This window comes from Ciona intestinalis, chromosome 14 (assembly GCF_000224145.3).
Source record: "Ciona intestinalis chromosome 14, KH, whole genome shotgun sequence".
Taxonomy (NCBI): Eukaryota; Metazoa; Chordata; class Ascidiacea; order Phlebobranchia; family Cionidae; genus Ciona; species Ciona intestinalis.
The window spans coordinates 2515525-2531993 of record NC_020179.2 but is presented as its reverse complement, the minus strand read 5'-3'; the positions used below and the strand labels follow the sequence as shown (position 1 = coordinate 2531993).

At 35.0% G+C, this 16469-nt stretch overlaps 2 protein-coding genes across 3 annotated transcripts in view; one reads left to right on the top strand and one right to left on the bottom strand.

The window, feature by feature from the left end:
• Nucleotides 1-1962: 1962 nt before the first annotated feature.
• Nucleotides 1963-8228, bottom strand: LOC100181317. Its single transcript, XM_002121340.4, has 8 exons — nt 6084-8228; nt 5695-5847; nt 4681-4742; nt 4540-4624; nt 4010-4193; nt 3654-3717; nt 2876-3000; nt 1963-2485 (listed from the first exon to the last, which is right to left on the bottom strand). Exons 2-8 carry the CDS (start codon nt 5827-5829, stop codon nt 2340-2342), a joined length of 801 nt encoding a protein of 266 aa, XP_002121376.2. The 5' UTR covers nt 5830-5847; nt 6084-8228; the 3' UTR covers nt 1963-2339.
• A 577-nt stretch (nt 8229-8805) lies between these two features.
• The window catches only part of LOC100185190 (clustered mitochondria protein homolog), a 21041-nt gene continuing 13377 nt past the window's right edge, over nt 8806-16469 (top strand). Inside the window, exons 1-9 of one of the 2 annotated variants that reach the window (XM_002126931.4) lie at nt 8806-9006; nt 10141-10451; nt 11425-11596; nt 11995-12141; nt 12546-12793; nt 13183-13337; nt 13668-13836; nt 14157-14261; nt 15349-15444. In XM_002126931.4, coding sequence (XP_002126967.1) covers nt 8961-9006; nt 10141-10451; nt 11425-11596; nt 11995-12141; nt 12546-12793; nt 13183-13337; nt 13668-13836; nt 14157-14261; nt 15349-15444 — 1449 coding nt within the window. In that variant the 5' untranslated portion in view covers nt 8806-8960. Of the gene's footprint in view, nt 9007-10140; nt 10452-11424; nt 11597-11994; nt 12142-12521; nt 12794-13182; nt 13338-13667; nt 13837-14156; nt 14262-15348; nt 15445-16469 lie in introns of both variants that reach the window. The other variant, XM_026837675.1, reaches the window with a different exon arrangement.

Here is a 16469-nt window from a genome sequence, read left to right as displayed (position 1 = left end):
AAAACGATTGTAAGTAAAACAAGCTATGGATAAAACCGTCTAAATTTAGGGCATGTGGCTATACTATAAACCCATATACGAAACGCGGGCTCATTTGCACCAGATAAGTTCAAAAAATTGTGAAGATAAAACGTCAAAATAAAACCCAAAACAAGAATGGCTCGTTTTCATGAGACACGGATCGATAAATCGACTATATGACAAATTAAATTTAAACTTTATCGAAACGAGGAATTAATATTTATTACTGTGTTAAATATAAACGCCGGTTCATTGCAATAAATGCCACAGTAGTATAGGTGCAAATTACTGGATTCATACTGTAGTATTAGACTAACTGTATGTTTTTAATATTCAAACAAGCTATGCGGAACTTTGTTAATAAAAAGGGAAAATATAGAAAAAACGTCACTTGACTTCGACTATTTGGTGTATAATATAGTATGTAGGGGAGACGGTTCATGTTTTCATTATCATTTATCGTCCTATTTTTAGCGAACAAAGAATATTTACAGAATCATATAACCGTATCCTCGCGACTCTAAAAGACCGTTGTTAATTGTTAAAATACGATTAGAAAATATGAGATATTACGTGCTAACAGTATTTATCTTACACCACAGTATTATAAAGATTCTCTACCTCTTCGCAACAATAAATCGTCTCCTAACCTATATGCGACTTTTACATTCTGTAATATAGCCGTCACAAAGCGACCCTTAATTAAGTCTCACCGGCAATATATAACTGTAGAAGTTATTGTAAAACGTGTCTTCTGCTTCGTTATACAACAGTACAGCGCAGAAGCAACCGCATAAGATAGGTCGCTTATAAACAGCTCAATCATTTATAAATAATAATAAGTCTGTATCCCTTTTTCATTCCAATTACTCAAAGTATCTTTAGCTGTCGAATCTGGAGCCATTTATAACAACAGCTCTTTGTCAACTTTCCCTTCTTCTATGATAGATAGCTTCGCGGTTAGTATCGCCTTTCGATGGCGTAATATGGAATTTAAGCTTTGAATTTGGAGGACTGTCTATTTAGCGTTAAACACCGTAGCTACGTAATACCTCAAAGTAAACAGCTTAATTGCACTGGCTTGGCGTGAAGCTTAAGCTCGTATGATAAGACAGAATAAAATATTAAAAGCTTCCGAAATCTCGAGGTTAGACTATGGTCAGTGATGCGTGAAGGTCACGTGGCTGGCCCACTACACCCTGTTATTCTAGAACTTGAATCAATAGAAGTTGATACCAACGATTGTCTTCGAATGTGATTGAATTTAAACTCAAAACCGCCTTAAACCAGCATTGGCGTATATTACGAATCCCGAGTATTCATCAAAACGTCAAACCGTTATTCGATATACGGAACTAACCTGAACTTCCTATCGGTTTACCGCATAATTTATTACCCGAAAGCACCATTTGATCACAACTGGTGCCTTTTAAATCAACGTCGCGCGCGCAGCACGAGTCGTTTTTACAGCGAATTCCTTCTCCGTCTCACCCGGTTGGGTTCAACTAATTAAACCGTCTCAGTGGTTTCGGTAGCAGGGCAAATCCTTCATTAGCTGGCCATGTAACAATCAATTAAACAGAACCTTTGTTCATGCGGTGCTCAGGTGTTTACTCTCGCTATCATTACCTATCAATCAGCTATGTGAATTAATTGCAGCGTTAACCGCAGTAATTTAAATCCCTACTGAAAAGCTTATCACTGAGCCTATATCTACTGCACTTAACATACGTCCAAGTTTGAGCCGTCTCTATTTCGATAAAGATAAACTGCCTTTGTAACTTGATCGGAGAAACGCCGTTCTCGAAAAAGTTTTTACTGTAGTTGTTTAAAACGCCGCCCTAGCTCCACCAAACGAGCAGTGCTAAAAACACATGATGCCCCCTGTCACAATACGGATGATTGATTGTTATAGATCGCATGATTGATGAGGTAAACAACTGCTTCGGCTGGCATTCGTGTAATGCGTGTTTTGATTATATTACATGAGTCGTGACGAAACATAAAAGGCAAACATCAAACTGATAAAAATTCCAACATTTAAAACAACATGCTTCGTTTCGCTTGGCAACGTATGTGAATTGAAACATTATGTTAAATAAACTTTACCACGCCTCAAAAAGATCTATAGAAACCCCTTACCTCTTACCCATTAACCTGAACACTTCGGTGTCTAAAGTACGATCCCTGAAAACAAATTAATACTAAGTCGCCGCTTTACAGAAAGTCGTGGATTTAAAAGGCAGGAATCAATAACCATTAGCGCTCTTGTCTTCAAAATGTTCGTTGCATCAATAGCTTGTCAGAAACATGCACTTTCAGCATCTTAGGATTGCCAGCACAACCGCTGCTGTGGTAGAGATAACGAGAAGTACACCCATCACCCCAATGATGACGTACAACTTCTTATATTTGTTCCATCGCCATTTAAACTTTGATGGTGCAGCATTGCGAGTTAGTGTTCCTGAATAAAATTATTTTTATTGTATACACTTTAGAAATTTTCCAGCATTATTTACGTTTAAATTTCATTATATTTTGGTAGGTTTTTTAAACTTACTCAACATTTTACGATTTGTTTGCTTTGCTTAGTTTCTTTTCCAAAAAATACATACAAAACAATAATATTAATAATAACCTTTATTTGTCTCTTCCATTACGGCAGCAAAGATTCAGAAATATTTTAAAGAAAAATACAGGATACAGAAAATTGGTATCTGTTATATAAAAATATTTATTTATTTCACCTGTAGGTGACTCTTTTTTACCAGTGAACTTGCTATGGTTTGCTATAAATTAAGTATCTCATACCAAGAAGAGAATAATCTAAGCGCTACAATATATGAAGCCATACCTGCTAAACTAACAGCTGTGTAAATCTCGCTATTTTCCAACGAACACAGATCATCGTCTATAGTTAGTTTCCCGTTAGACGGCGCTGCGCAGCTGAAGGAGTGACCACGAGTTGCGCTGAAATCCCTGAAAATAAATTAAACTTTCATACAACAAGTTCCAATTCGAATAAGAAGTATGTATAAAAACCCAGCTTATCTGGCATGAGTACAAGTATTTAGATTATATAATTTATAATAGGGAGGGGGAAGATGGAACACCTTTAGCTCGTAACACCCAAATATCCTGATCGTGTTGTAAACAATTAACAACGGTTTATGAGAATCGTAAGAATATGTTTTTATAACTCTTTGTATGTTCTTTCTTTACTAGCAAATTGGACGAGATGTTAGAATGAAAATGTGTCCCATCTTCCCCGCCCTACTATATAAAACAAATAGTTATATCTCCAAGTTAAAGTGTTAATTTTTGTTACCATAAAGAACCTACACCATTTAACTGGGAAATACAGGGAGAAAGGTTTATGTTTATTTAGCAACAGTTACAATAGTACTGTAGGGAAAGATGGGACACCTTCGGCACATAGCTTGCAAATAATATCCTAATCCTGTTTTAAACAATTAACAGCGGTCTATGGGAATCGTGAGGATACTGTTTTATAATTCTTTGAGTGTTCTTTATTTGCTACCAAATGAAGTGAGAAAATGGGATGAAAAGATGTCTCGATCATCTTTCCCCAACCCATTACTATATTATAGTTACATGCACCACTAACTCACGTTGTCACTTTTCTTTTATAATCAGCTTCTCCGACTGTTCTGCTTCTGTTGATTTTATTCCTTTCTGAGAATAAATGCGCTGAAGTAATGTCTGGTGGAATTCATGAATGTAACTTGTTTATCCTTGCATGGCGGGACAACGACTGTTAAACACCGGTGTTCTGTTTTGCACACCTTGTGACATAATCTCTCTGTATGGTTTTGTAATTCTAGGTTGTGACAAACCATACGTAATAACTTTAATATTGCTTTTGTAATTTTGGAAGCTAGTATTCGAAACCCAATGGGGCGCTATTATATGCCAAGCATTAGGTATCCATGAACAAGTTACATGATTTGTACAAGATCCTACATACCTCTTGATTGTTTTAATTTTAACAGGTTTCCGTGTGAACCGGAAAAGCATGACGAAATACTTCCGGGTTGTGACGTAGTATCAACTGAATCGATGACGTAGGCAAACGCGTCATTTTGTCGTTTAGTTGACGTCACAAACGCTCTTTCAGGTTTCGCTGTATTCGTTGGACGATTCACGCTATTCTGGAAGAAAACGATAACTTCATGTAACGATATATAATATATACATGATGCTGTACTGCTAATGTACGTGCCACAGTTTGCATATGATTTATAAGAATCACAACAAAGTTAACAAACGGGCACGAGGTGAAGAGGTATAGAACAGCTTCTATAACGAATGTCGCTGCCCTGCGACGCGAGAATAGAAATTCATTGAAATTTATTCATTTAAATAATTTAGCCCGTTTGTTTAAAACAAGAGAAGAATGCCATAATGTAGCAGTGTTGCCTCTGCGAAAATATAAACTTCTATCTAACTGTCAACATAGTCATTTATCAAAATAAATCGTAAACACTGTTTTCTCACCGTAAGTTTTGAAGCAAATGACACCGATCTCGGTATAACAGTGGGCTCTAAATTTCGTCCGGGCGACGGCAGTGTACCACCAAACCTAATGTAAACACACCACGTTAAATTGTGACATATTATTGATCTTACTTCCCTTGCCTCTCTATGTGATTTGTAGATATTCCCTTTCTTGGCTTCTGATCATTAGAAACGGGGTTATCCTATGAAGATGCAGTTGCAATGTAAAGATAGGGTAATAGTTATAGGATATAATTTGCTGTGTAGTGTGGGGGAAGATGGGATACCTTCAGTAATAATAACCAAATAATCTAATCATGTTTCAAACTATTAACAACGGTGTATGGGAGTCGTGGGGATACGGTTTTATAATGTTTTAAATGCTTTTTGTTTACTACTAAATGAGACGAAAATATATAGAATGAAAAGGTGTCTCATCTTCCCCCAAAGTAATGTTGCTTGTGGGAAAAATTTTGTGACACTGACCGTTTTGAATATTGTGTTTTAGGGTTTGGTAAATACAAGGAATAAACTTGTTCGCACTTTAAATAGGGTTTCTAATGCCAAAACGCTACAATAGACGGTGAATGCATCTTAAGTTTACGTATAGGTAGTGCAGTCACATCACCAAGAAAAATGCAGGGAGCAGTGCTGATATGTTAATGTACTTTCAGGACCAATATGTTGATACTTAGTAAAATGGTGTCTCTTGAATCAGCGGAAATAATATGAAACGTATTGCTACAGCTGGTATATAGCTTTACCACTGAACGCATGCAATCTAAAGGTATACCTCTTTGAGCAGTGTCTATATTTGTGTTTTTAAAAGTTTGCAGCGTGATTTGTCTTTGCGCTGAAGTAACATAAGCGCTATATTTCTAACAAGCGCAAGATATTTTGCCAAAATTTGCGTTAAGTGGTGTGTAGCACTTACTGTGGTTTTACGATAATATATATAGGGTAGGAAAAGAAGGGACACCTTTTCATTCTATTTTAATAAAGAAAGAACATTCAAAGAATTATAAAACCGTATCCTCACGACTGTTATATTGACCGTTGTTATTTTTTTAAAACACCATCAGGATAATTGGAATACACAGTATTAAACTATGTCGTTAAAATATAAAGAATCGAACAGCAAAATGTAAACCAAACCTCCGGTGACCATAACTTTAAATTCTCCACGTCAACAAAGTCTGCGTCATCGTCTGGTGGAGCATTTTCTTCTTTTTTAAAAGATATCGGAATTTCATAATCGTTGGAATCATCCATTTCGGTCGTGACGACCATTGGATAAAATAAGAGGCACTGAGTAAATTACGGAAAAATGTAAATAGAATAATTCATTCTTTATAAACCCGCATTAAAGATTAGATTAGAGAGCTTGCTGTTCGTTTCTAAAGTTAAAAATGTCTAAAAGAAATCGTTTCTTCTTGTTGTAGTTACATATTGCATGTAACCTCACCGAAGTATACGACCATGCTTTTATAGTAAAGGCTATCTGCAAAAATAATTTCTTACTTTGTAAAATTTGGTCTACTTGCCTCTAATATTGATGGCTTCTTCGATTGCGCCGCTGTCCCTTCCGATATATTTCTATTGTTTTAACGTGGGCATAATACTTTCACTGAAAGAGTAATTTAATTCCTGCATGCGCACGTTGTTTCATTTGTTGTTTATAACTGGTTGCTCATACAGGGAAATGTCGTCAAAAGGAAGTGCCAGTCAACAACATCATGTGACGTATAACATGCACCTTATAAACATTATAAGGAACTTATAAATTACCATATCGTTACTAATTGCACGACATTAATCTTAGACATTCGTTTGTCCCCATTTTTGAAAAGAAATGAAAATGACAAACAATATGTTTTGCAACACTGAAAAATATTACGCCACCTTTTTTGATTTTTTTTTGGTTGTTACTTAAGATAATATGTTTTAATTTTTTGTACATAAGACACGTGTTTTTAGTTCATGCAGCACTAAATAATCTCGAACAAGAGGAAAAATTAGAAAATACAGATAGGAATACATTAGTACGGGTTCGTGTTTTATAATTTATCTATATAAGCAGAGTTATAGGTAAACAATGAAAATTCAATTTGACGCCATTTTTAATTTAAACGCTTCGTAAAACGTACGTATATAAGTATATAGTTAGCTAATATGGCAGGCATTCTGTGTAAATTAGATTTCAATTGCTGCAATGCATAGCCAAGCTGTTTTAAACTTGATTGACACATATGTCGGCACTGCAAGGTCTAAACCGCGATTATAAAACGCCGTTAAGAACGGAAAGCCTAGTTCATAGCGATTGAGTAGCGAAGTGGCCTATTATGTTTAATTCAGTCAATTAAGAACGAACATGCTGTGCCCAGCCAAGCGTTTAAATGTAATTCGTCCGGATAGTGCAAACAAATACGAAACGCTCAGGCAATACAAGCATGAGAGTTGTAAAGTGTTTTTACTACCGAGTTTACATTGCTGCTGTCCAGAAAAGATCGATTTGGAGTGTCTGTCACCTCGCGTAGACGCGCATTTCGATTATGTAACTGTTTGTGACGTAACAAGCGACGAAAGCGTACTTTGGTCGCGCGGTCACAATGACGTCAGAGCGTACCGTGCGCAAACAGATGATGAAACAACGATGTAAGTCATGACGTTTTGTCCTTGCCGGCTGAATGTTTGCTAAGCTTATAGAGGGAACGCGCTGCCGAGGGAGTACATGTAGGCTTGAGGTGTATTAGTATTGCAAAGTCATTGTTTGCATTAAAAGTATGAGACTGCTTTGTTTTATTTTTGTTATGGTTTAAAATTTGCGACCACATTGTTGTTAGTCATGCAGTGGGTTAAAACAGCTGCAGTTGTCAGTAGCATAATGCAGTGTATTAACATACAGTGTTACTTGGCTTTTAAAATGTTAAGTTAACGAAATTCATGAAGAAAATATGCAAAATATGATTATTTTGGTAAAGGCAAGCATTTAGTTACAGTTCGTATGTTTGAAATAAAGTATATGTTTGAATTTACTTGTCCATGTTATAATTTAGACTAGAGTCAATACTAAATGAAGTCACACGTATGTTGTCAAACCCGTATGTAGTGTTACTTGCCGAATTGCAAACGAAACATTGGAATACAAATAACGTTTATTACAAACACCAGATAAGCCAAAAACAGAATGTTTTTACATATGGCGGTACCAAAAGGCACGGTATGTTGCAACATTGCGAAATCCTTAACTGGTCGAACAACTAAGCGCCCACGTCACTATTGGCGTCACGTGTTATCGCCATGACGTCAGAGGGGGTGGGGCCTAAGCGCGTCGATGATTGGCGGGACAATTCTTCACGTTTTTAAATTTTCTGTACATTTCCACTTGAGTTAAAGTTTGTCACATGAAGTTGCCGTAAGCACAAGTCGATTACGTATGCTTGTAACGATTGCATTGGCCGTTTTTTAACTTTTCCATTTATACGCAATAGAGGCGGTGACCGCCGGTTTTCTACGGTGAATTTTTGCGAGCGTGTCATTCGGTTTCGATTACCGAACCAGGAATCGAAAGTAGCTTAGCCATTCCAACTAATGCTTTGTTTTAAGGATAAAGTAAAGTCAAAATCGGATTAAAAGTACGTACTCTTGTTTACCGTTTCGCGAGAATTACTTATATTCAGTTACACATACTAAATCGACTGCATGAGAAGTCATGCATACTTTGAACAGTGTTCGCTCAAACGCGGCATCCCATCCACCTGTGTGACGTCACAATACCATCTATCGTACGATTGAGCGTGACTTAGCGATATATTTTATGACGTAGTCGGCACCTTTTTGCAGAATTTCACGCCGCGTTGTTTTTCATTCATTCGCTCATGCCCTATGCGCCTTTTTCCTTTCGTTCTTCGATGACGCCGGCTTTTGTGTGTTCTGCTTCCACCGCGTGTTGTAGCGAACGAACAACCACGACACGCAACGCGCGCGACGCGTTTTTCGCGTCAGCTGATTTGGAGAGAGCGTCACACGTGGTTGTATGAAGGTTAGAGGGTCGAATGGAAAGTTTGAATTAATTTGCTGGCTGGCAAGGTGAAGGGAAACCGCTTATATTTATTGTTTTATCTTTAATATTTACGCATATTTTTCTTTACATTATTAGTAACATATTACCATTATGACACCTGTATTGTAGTTATTAGCAGGAAACATTTAAAAAAATTGATACTATGGTTTAATTAATAGGCTATTTAACAAAAAATTATAATTTTTAAAATTAATGACCCTGATACGGTTTGCAGAGAACAGTAGGTGAAGCAACGCTTCTGTGAAAAGAAGTTTAATTAGCAATAGCAGCTAGTTGCAAATATTCTATTGACAAGTGGTTTGTTGACATTTTGTTCAAAATTGCCAAAAATAAGATAATGACAAACGCCGTGAAAGCACCTGAAGAGGAAGGTAGTACAACAGGTCAGTTTATCATATTTTAAACTATTTTGTGGTTGTGGTTCTCCAGGTATAAGTTTTTCTGAAGCTGTGTATGTTGTTTTCTTTAAAGACAATTATCATAATTTTTTTGCTCACTCTTCATGCATTTCCTATCTTTTTGCGTTTTAATTAGGTAATCCAATAGATAACAAGTTAAAGTTTTTGCTTATGTGTTCTGTATTTGGTGTTTTATTAGTATAATACAGGACTATTTTATTTTTTCTCATAGAAGTAAAAGTGTCTACACATTATTCAAGTCTAATTTTGTAAAAAACAGCATTTAAAATCAAATAAACAGATCGCAGTGACAGCATGTAGTTTATGCTTAATTGTTACTTATGGGAATAATTGCTAGTATAGAATGAGTAATGCTTTGTATAATACAATACTTTCTAATTAACAATCTGCTGACTTTAATTTTTGCTTCAGTTAACTATCCTTTATGACATGTGGATCTTGCACATTGCAGACTAAATAAACAGTTATATGAAGTGTTATTGCAATTCAAGTTTTATCACTTTGTCATGTCTTTAAATGACGTTATATAATGTGAACTTTCTATTTGTCCTTAAATAAACTGCAAACTAGGCATTTAAATTCATACCCTATTGAATATTAATTTTGTTGTTTTACATTTATTCCATTTTATATCAATCCTAAAATCAGCACTTATAGTTAAAAGTGATAAGCATGTGTGTTTAAATTGTCTGTTAATGATCAACTAATGGTGTAGTCTGCCACTGATAAATCAATTGTGCCGGTAATAGTAACGCATGTAATTACATTTCAACTAAGTGGGCCAACTGAACATTTCATGTTTGCGGAAATAGGTCTGTTCGTCTGTACATGTGTTATATGCCGGTAACTCGTAACTATGCAATATTTCCCAATAAATGTTGTGTGGACTTACCAGATTATTTATAATAATAATTTATTGCCTGTCAGAATTTCCCTTACACGCTTATTGACCCATAATACTAATTAGATAAAATAAACATAATAAATCAATAGCCCACTTTCATTAAATACTATAAACGAGCAATTATTCTGACCCATTAATGGGCATAGTCCAATAAGTGATTGCTTTTATTAAAATTTATGTTTTAATTTTTACAGAAGTTGTAAAACCAACTGAAGAAAATTCAAATAGTTCTGAGAACGGCATCGAAATCAACAATATTTCGGAAACTATTACTCACTCAGGGGTGCAGAGAGTCAAATGCAATGGTGACTCAGCACGTCAGGAATCTGATGACTCAGCAATCCATAGTGATGACGATGCGGCACAAATCGCGGATGAAAATCCTGATAAAAGTGAAGAAAAAGTCGAAACCGAGAAAAAAGATCAAGAAGTGATTATAACAGTGCAGGATAATCTTTTCACCATAAAGATTAACGCACCAGGTGTTGAAGTGTTTGAAGCACAGGTAAATAAGTGACATTGTTACAGTTTTCTTCATGTTACGAATGTATATCTTTGGTACTGGAGGTACTCAAGTGGTGTTGATAGTGTCATAGATATCTAGACCACATGTCTATAAAACTTTATCATCATTTAAAGATACTGTCTAATGTCTATTCCTATACGAACATAACAACCCATACTAAGAAGTCATATGACTCAATTGTCTTTAGTTTCAAACATTTTGGTTAAAATGAGACAATTGAACTATATAAACGTGCTTTTATGTTTGTATTGAAATATACAGTATCTTTAAATGATGATAAAGTTTTTTGAAACTGACCATAGACAGAAAGTTTGTTTTATCCAATTATGATACTGTCTACATGTATTATTTGAGTTGTCTGGGATTTTTGGTCAATTCCTATTAGCTCTTACTGCGAGTCTCTGTAGTCTACAAACCTACAACACAAAGATTAACAGTTGGTGAAATACATATCAACTTACACCTCGTGCTCTAAATCCACTACTCTCTTTATTCAATGTCTCTTGTAACAAGAGATCTTCTCACAGGTTCCTAAACACGACACTTTACGAATTCTATAGAGTTGCGTAACATTAGGAGCGTTGCTTTCCATACGGTTCATTATAGTTCATTTTATCCCCGCAACATTAACCTGCTTCTACAAAACTATAATATATTTCTTACAATTTTTTGATATTACATAAGTCAAATGTGACACATAGCAACACGCTGCATTAGTATATGTATTGTGGGCGCTGGGTAAAAAATTATTAAACTTAAATTCCATTCTATTAGAAGTGGGTGTTGACATGATGTTCTAATGCATTAAACACAATGTGACCTCGGAATTAAGACAGAATTGGTCCATTTTTCCAACACCAACAACCAGGGTGCTGCACAAGTACAAGTACAACCCAGAAGTGACAACTTGTTTGGAGCAATGCCGTTATTTTACTTTGATTCTTATACCCAGGTTTCTCCACAAGAAATGGTGCAAGAACTCCACCAGTTATTGATGGATCGAGAAGATACATGCCACAGGACATGCTTCTCATTACAATACAACGGAATTCCTTTGGATAATTTCTCTGAACTGAAAAGTATCGAAGGGCTGAAAGAAGGATCTGAAATTAAAGTGATAGAAGGTTTCTTATAATGTTAAATTTTTAAACATTTTTTCCCCTCAAACGGTCAATTGAACTACTGCTCAGTAAAAATGTTGGGGTTTTCATTTGCATTAAAAGCATTACTCTCATCTCTCATGCTCACATGCAAAATCAATTTGCTTTTTGAGAACATTTTTGTGTGTTTTTCTGCTTGAGAATCTGCTTTTTGAGAATGTTTCGTGTGTTTTTCTGCTTGAGAATCTGCTTTTTGAGAATGTTTTGTGTGTTTTTCTGCTTAAGAATCTGCTTTTTGAGAACATTTTGTGTGTTTTTCTGCTTGAGAATCTGCTTTTTGAGAATGTTTTGTGTGTTTTTGTGCTTGAGAATGTACCAGTTTGTGTATCACGTTAAGTGCTCACATTAATTGATCATTACAGAGCCATACAGTGTAAGAGAGGCCCGCCTTCATGTTCGGCATGTACGTGAACTTCTTCATTCAGTAGATTACGTTGATGCATATAATGGGGCAGACTGCAGTAGTTTGTCTTACGTCAATATTGTCACAGACGGGGATGTAACTGCTGGTATGTTATACGTGACAAGTTATAACTTTTTTATAGCGAACTATATTTTAAAATACCCTGATTTTACTACATTGTTATGTTAGTAAAGTAAATTTAGATTTATTGGTTTTACGATTCTGTTAAACTATTAGTAAACATTTTTCATTATAATTCATGCTTTAGTGCGGAGTATAACTATTTGACGCTGAATTTTATAACTATATTTTCTTTATTTTAATTTTTTTATTTGTTGCACGTTTCTGGTATTATTTAAATTTTCTTTGCATAGGCTTACTTTGTTTTTATGTACACGCTTTATTTTTATGTTACTTTATGTTTTTATCATTTACTTTACCCCCACTTACTTATTGTTTTGGTGTTTCGGTGGTCGGGTATCACAGTCTTGCAACGACCTGCCTTCACAGAGCTCAACAGCACCTCTAGTGGTTCAACCAGCGGCAACAGCACCCCAGATTCGCCCACTTCGAGCCCCACTGACCCCGTAGCCCCTAAACCCACCACTAACGGGGAGGGGTCAGGTAAAAGAAAGAAACAAACCCGAAGTCTTGACCAGTTGATATCATCGGTAGACTGCACACCACCAGACTGCATTATGCCGGGATATAAAGAATGTTTACTTACCCCAATGCATCCTGTGCTGAAAGAACCAAAGGTTTGTCAACCAAAGAGTAAAATGTTTTAAAAATCTTACTTTAAAGGCGTTACCTTTTTGAATTTTAATAAAATCTGGGGAGACATTGCTAAAATGCAGTTTCACTCATAGTTGTCAAACATAGAAAACTCCCTTGATTAATATGGTGTATGCAATATACTCTAGTCTCTAGCTCTGCTTGTTTGTATAGACATGTAATATCAGGATAAAAGCTGTTGTTTACCCATGAGGGACATCTGGCACTGACATGGTTTCTTAAGAACCTCTAATTTTACATCTATGATTCCTTCATTTCCAAAAACTGTAACCTTATGAGGTACCTAATCACTTCTATATTATACACGGTTAAACTTGCTAAAAAAAATTCTCAAACAGTTTTATTTCTTCAGCTAAATGTTTGCTTGAAAGTCTTAACCATGAGCATGTGGAACCCACCCCCAGGAAATAGGAAATTACATGGTGACCTCTTGTACCTCTATGCTGTCACTTCGGAACAAAAGCGATTCCATATAACAGCCAGTTCTAGAGGTTTCTATGTCAACCAGTAAGTTACAGGAATATTTTTAAACATTTTGAAAGTTTTTTTCTGTTTTCCTGTTAATACCAAAATTATATTATGTTTTCTATTCTGTGTTCTTAAGTTCCTACAAAGAAACATGTCTGGGTACCTGGAAGATAGGCCTAAGTTGGCCGATTACTCCCAACACACACAGTGTGCTAGCATATAGACCGCACTCATGCAGTTTATAGACACCTAATATTAGATGTTCTATTTTATAAAAGTGAGATCTTAAAGTGTAAGGTTATACAAAATATAACCTTACATGGTTAAATTACATTTTTTACGAACAACCATGTCTATATTACATAACAGGAGTGATATGGAGACCTTCAACCCAAAGCCAATCCAGGGTGCCCATGTTTTTCACTGTTTAATTGATCTGTTGAGTAATATATCTCCCGTGTTCAAACGAAACTTCACTGCTTTAAACAAGAAGAGGTTTGGAAGGCATCCGTATGAAAGAATTGCAACCCCGTTCCAGGTATGATATAATACTGTGCGTGGTAAATCATTTTTATACTAACAATAGCAATCTTTCAAGCCCTAATAGTTTTACTGTTTCACTGTTTTAAAACTTTTCAAATTTTGTAACAGGAATAACAGATGTTTTGACGCCCAAATTTTAAGGCTAAACTAGAATTTACCCTGCTAATATGTCTACAAACAAGGGGAGCGAAAATATAGTATATTCTATTCAGCTTTAGTCATTTAGATTTTTAATGTTTGACAACTATCAGTGTAACTGCACTTTGGCCATGTCACCCCAGACTTCACCTAAAGTTAATAAATGAATGAACACAGGTCCAAAGTTGGTCAGCTCCAGCATTGGAGCATAATGTGGACTTGGTACGTGCTGAGGATTCCTATAGTTCCCGGCTGCTATTCGAAGAACATATACCAGGCCAGGTAAGATTTTAAAGCAGTGTATACCATTACCTGCTGGATCTGAAGTTGCCAGTTATTTTCGTCAGTCACTACTATGGTACATTTTGAATGTCACTTAAAAGTATATAGTAGGGTAGGGAAAGATGGGACACCCTTAGCACATCGTATCCAAATATCCTGATCGTGTTTTAAACAATTAACAACCGTCTATTGAAGACGTGAAGATACGGTTTTATAATTCTTTGAATTTTCTTTGTTTACTACTAAATGGGAAGAGAAAATGGAATGAAAAGGTGTCCCATCTTCCCCTAACCCACTATATACATTAAAAACTTGGTGGTATCTTTTTGAACCTTTTCCAGTTGACTGATCTAGTTTTGTACCACACCTGTTTGCCTCAAGTTTAATGTATAACTTGCATTGCCAAGTTTGTTACAGATTAACTAGGAAGTGGTAATTGGCCAAGGTTATCAATAAATTATGAACAGGCTAAGCTAATATATTCTAGAAGTTATATTAAATAAACCACTTCCTGTATAATGGGAAAAGGAATAATTTTTCAAAATATAATTTTCCAATAACTGTTTAAGTTTAGATGATAAGACATTTTTTATAATACTTTATTTGCATTGAATCTTTCCATTCATAACTTTTCAAATTACCAGTTATTGTTTTATAGTAAATAAAGACTGCGGACAATTAACATGACAATTAATATATTGGTTAATTTTCCAATACGGACAGTTTAAATATTAATATATTTTTCATAATATTAATTATTATATTTGCAATTGAATCTTTACATTTATAATTTATTTCAAGTAGCAGTTATAATGTAGTAAATAAAGTTTGGGGACAATTAAGAAATAAGTAGAAAAGGTGTCTAAGCCTAGGGTCCAAAACATGAGTTTAAATATTAATGTATTTTTTATAATAATATATTTGCAATTGCAATAGAATCTTTACTTTTATGTATGTAGAATTTACTTTAAATAGCAGTTTTCATTGTGTATTATTTAAAACTGAGTACAATAAAAATTGGTTGTATGGTGTCTTAGCCTAAAATATCATTCAGTATTTAATATAACCATTGATTAATTATTGTCAGCAAACCCGAGATTGGAATGAAGAACTTTCAAGCACGAGGGAATTACCGAAGACAACGTTGCCCGAACGTCTCTTACGTGAAAGGGCAATGTTCAAGGTGAGATACAACTTACAAACTAGGTCAATCTATATATGGATGGTGATGATATAGCTTGATTCAGGAATTATGGGTCTTAAAGCACTAATGTAATGTGATGCATAATAAACAAAGTAATCTTATCCTTTTACATTTGACCAGAAGCGTATTTTAGGGGTTTCTGGTGTGTAACCAAAATTGTTTACAAATAACCACAATTTTTTAAACCGATGGACGATGGTATCTTGTGTTTTAGCACTACAATCCCCAGCTATTCCACTGAAAACAGCTTTAATCATGCTACTATGTGTCTACAAACAAATAGAGCAGAAGTATATTGTATTCACTACATTAATTAATGAGATTCTTTGTTTTTTAAGTGCATTTTTACAATGTCACACCAGGTATATTTTAAAATTAAAAGGTGATGCCTATGTACTAGATTAGTACATGACCAATAGTCCAACACTAATATCTGCATTAACCCTTTAACTGCCGCCTATTTTTTCAAAATTTTTAATTTTTGACCAGGTATCATCTAATTGGATTTTGTAGCCAAACTATAGCAGTTAGAGCAAAACATGCTATAGAAAGTTTGAAGAGTATAAAATTCTCTTTAACTTCATATTTTTAATTTTTTGATGACGTCATCAAAATAACGATGACGTCATAATGAATTTTTCAATATAGAATATTTCAGGAATGAACAAAAATATCCAAAAGTAATGCATTGCAAACTTGGTAAGTATCAAATTATCTTTCTTTTGATGTATAAAATGTACTTCTAGCATGTTCATACAGGTAAAAATCTCATAAAGAGCCATTGGCGTCATACTTTCGAACCTCCTAATGATGGTGCTATCGGTGCTGTAGACAAACTTATTGTTTTCAGTGAATAAAGTAAATTGTGGTCTGTTGTATTCATCAATGAGGCTCTAGAAAACACAAATTCAATGACAAAACAAAGTAAATAACAAAGCTTTGAAACATCAAACATAGTTTGAAATGTCCTCAGGATGATTCCCTTGATTTTCATTGAAAGGAAG

Bases quoted from the DNA above. Each gene is read 5' to 3' on its own strand.
- LOC100181317 (XM_002121340.4), bottom strand. From the start codon at position 5,829: ATGGTCGTCACGACCGAAATGGATGATTCCAACGATTATGAAATTCCG. The intron at 3,718-4,009 runs GTATGTAGGATC...ATTTATTCTCAG, and splicing joins AAAATTAAAACAATCAAGAG to AAAGGAATAAAATCAACAGA. The intron at 3,001-3,653 runs GTGAGTTAGTGG...ATTTATTTTCAG, and splicing joins TATAAAAGAAAAGTGACAAC to GGATTTCAGCGCAACTCGTG.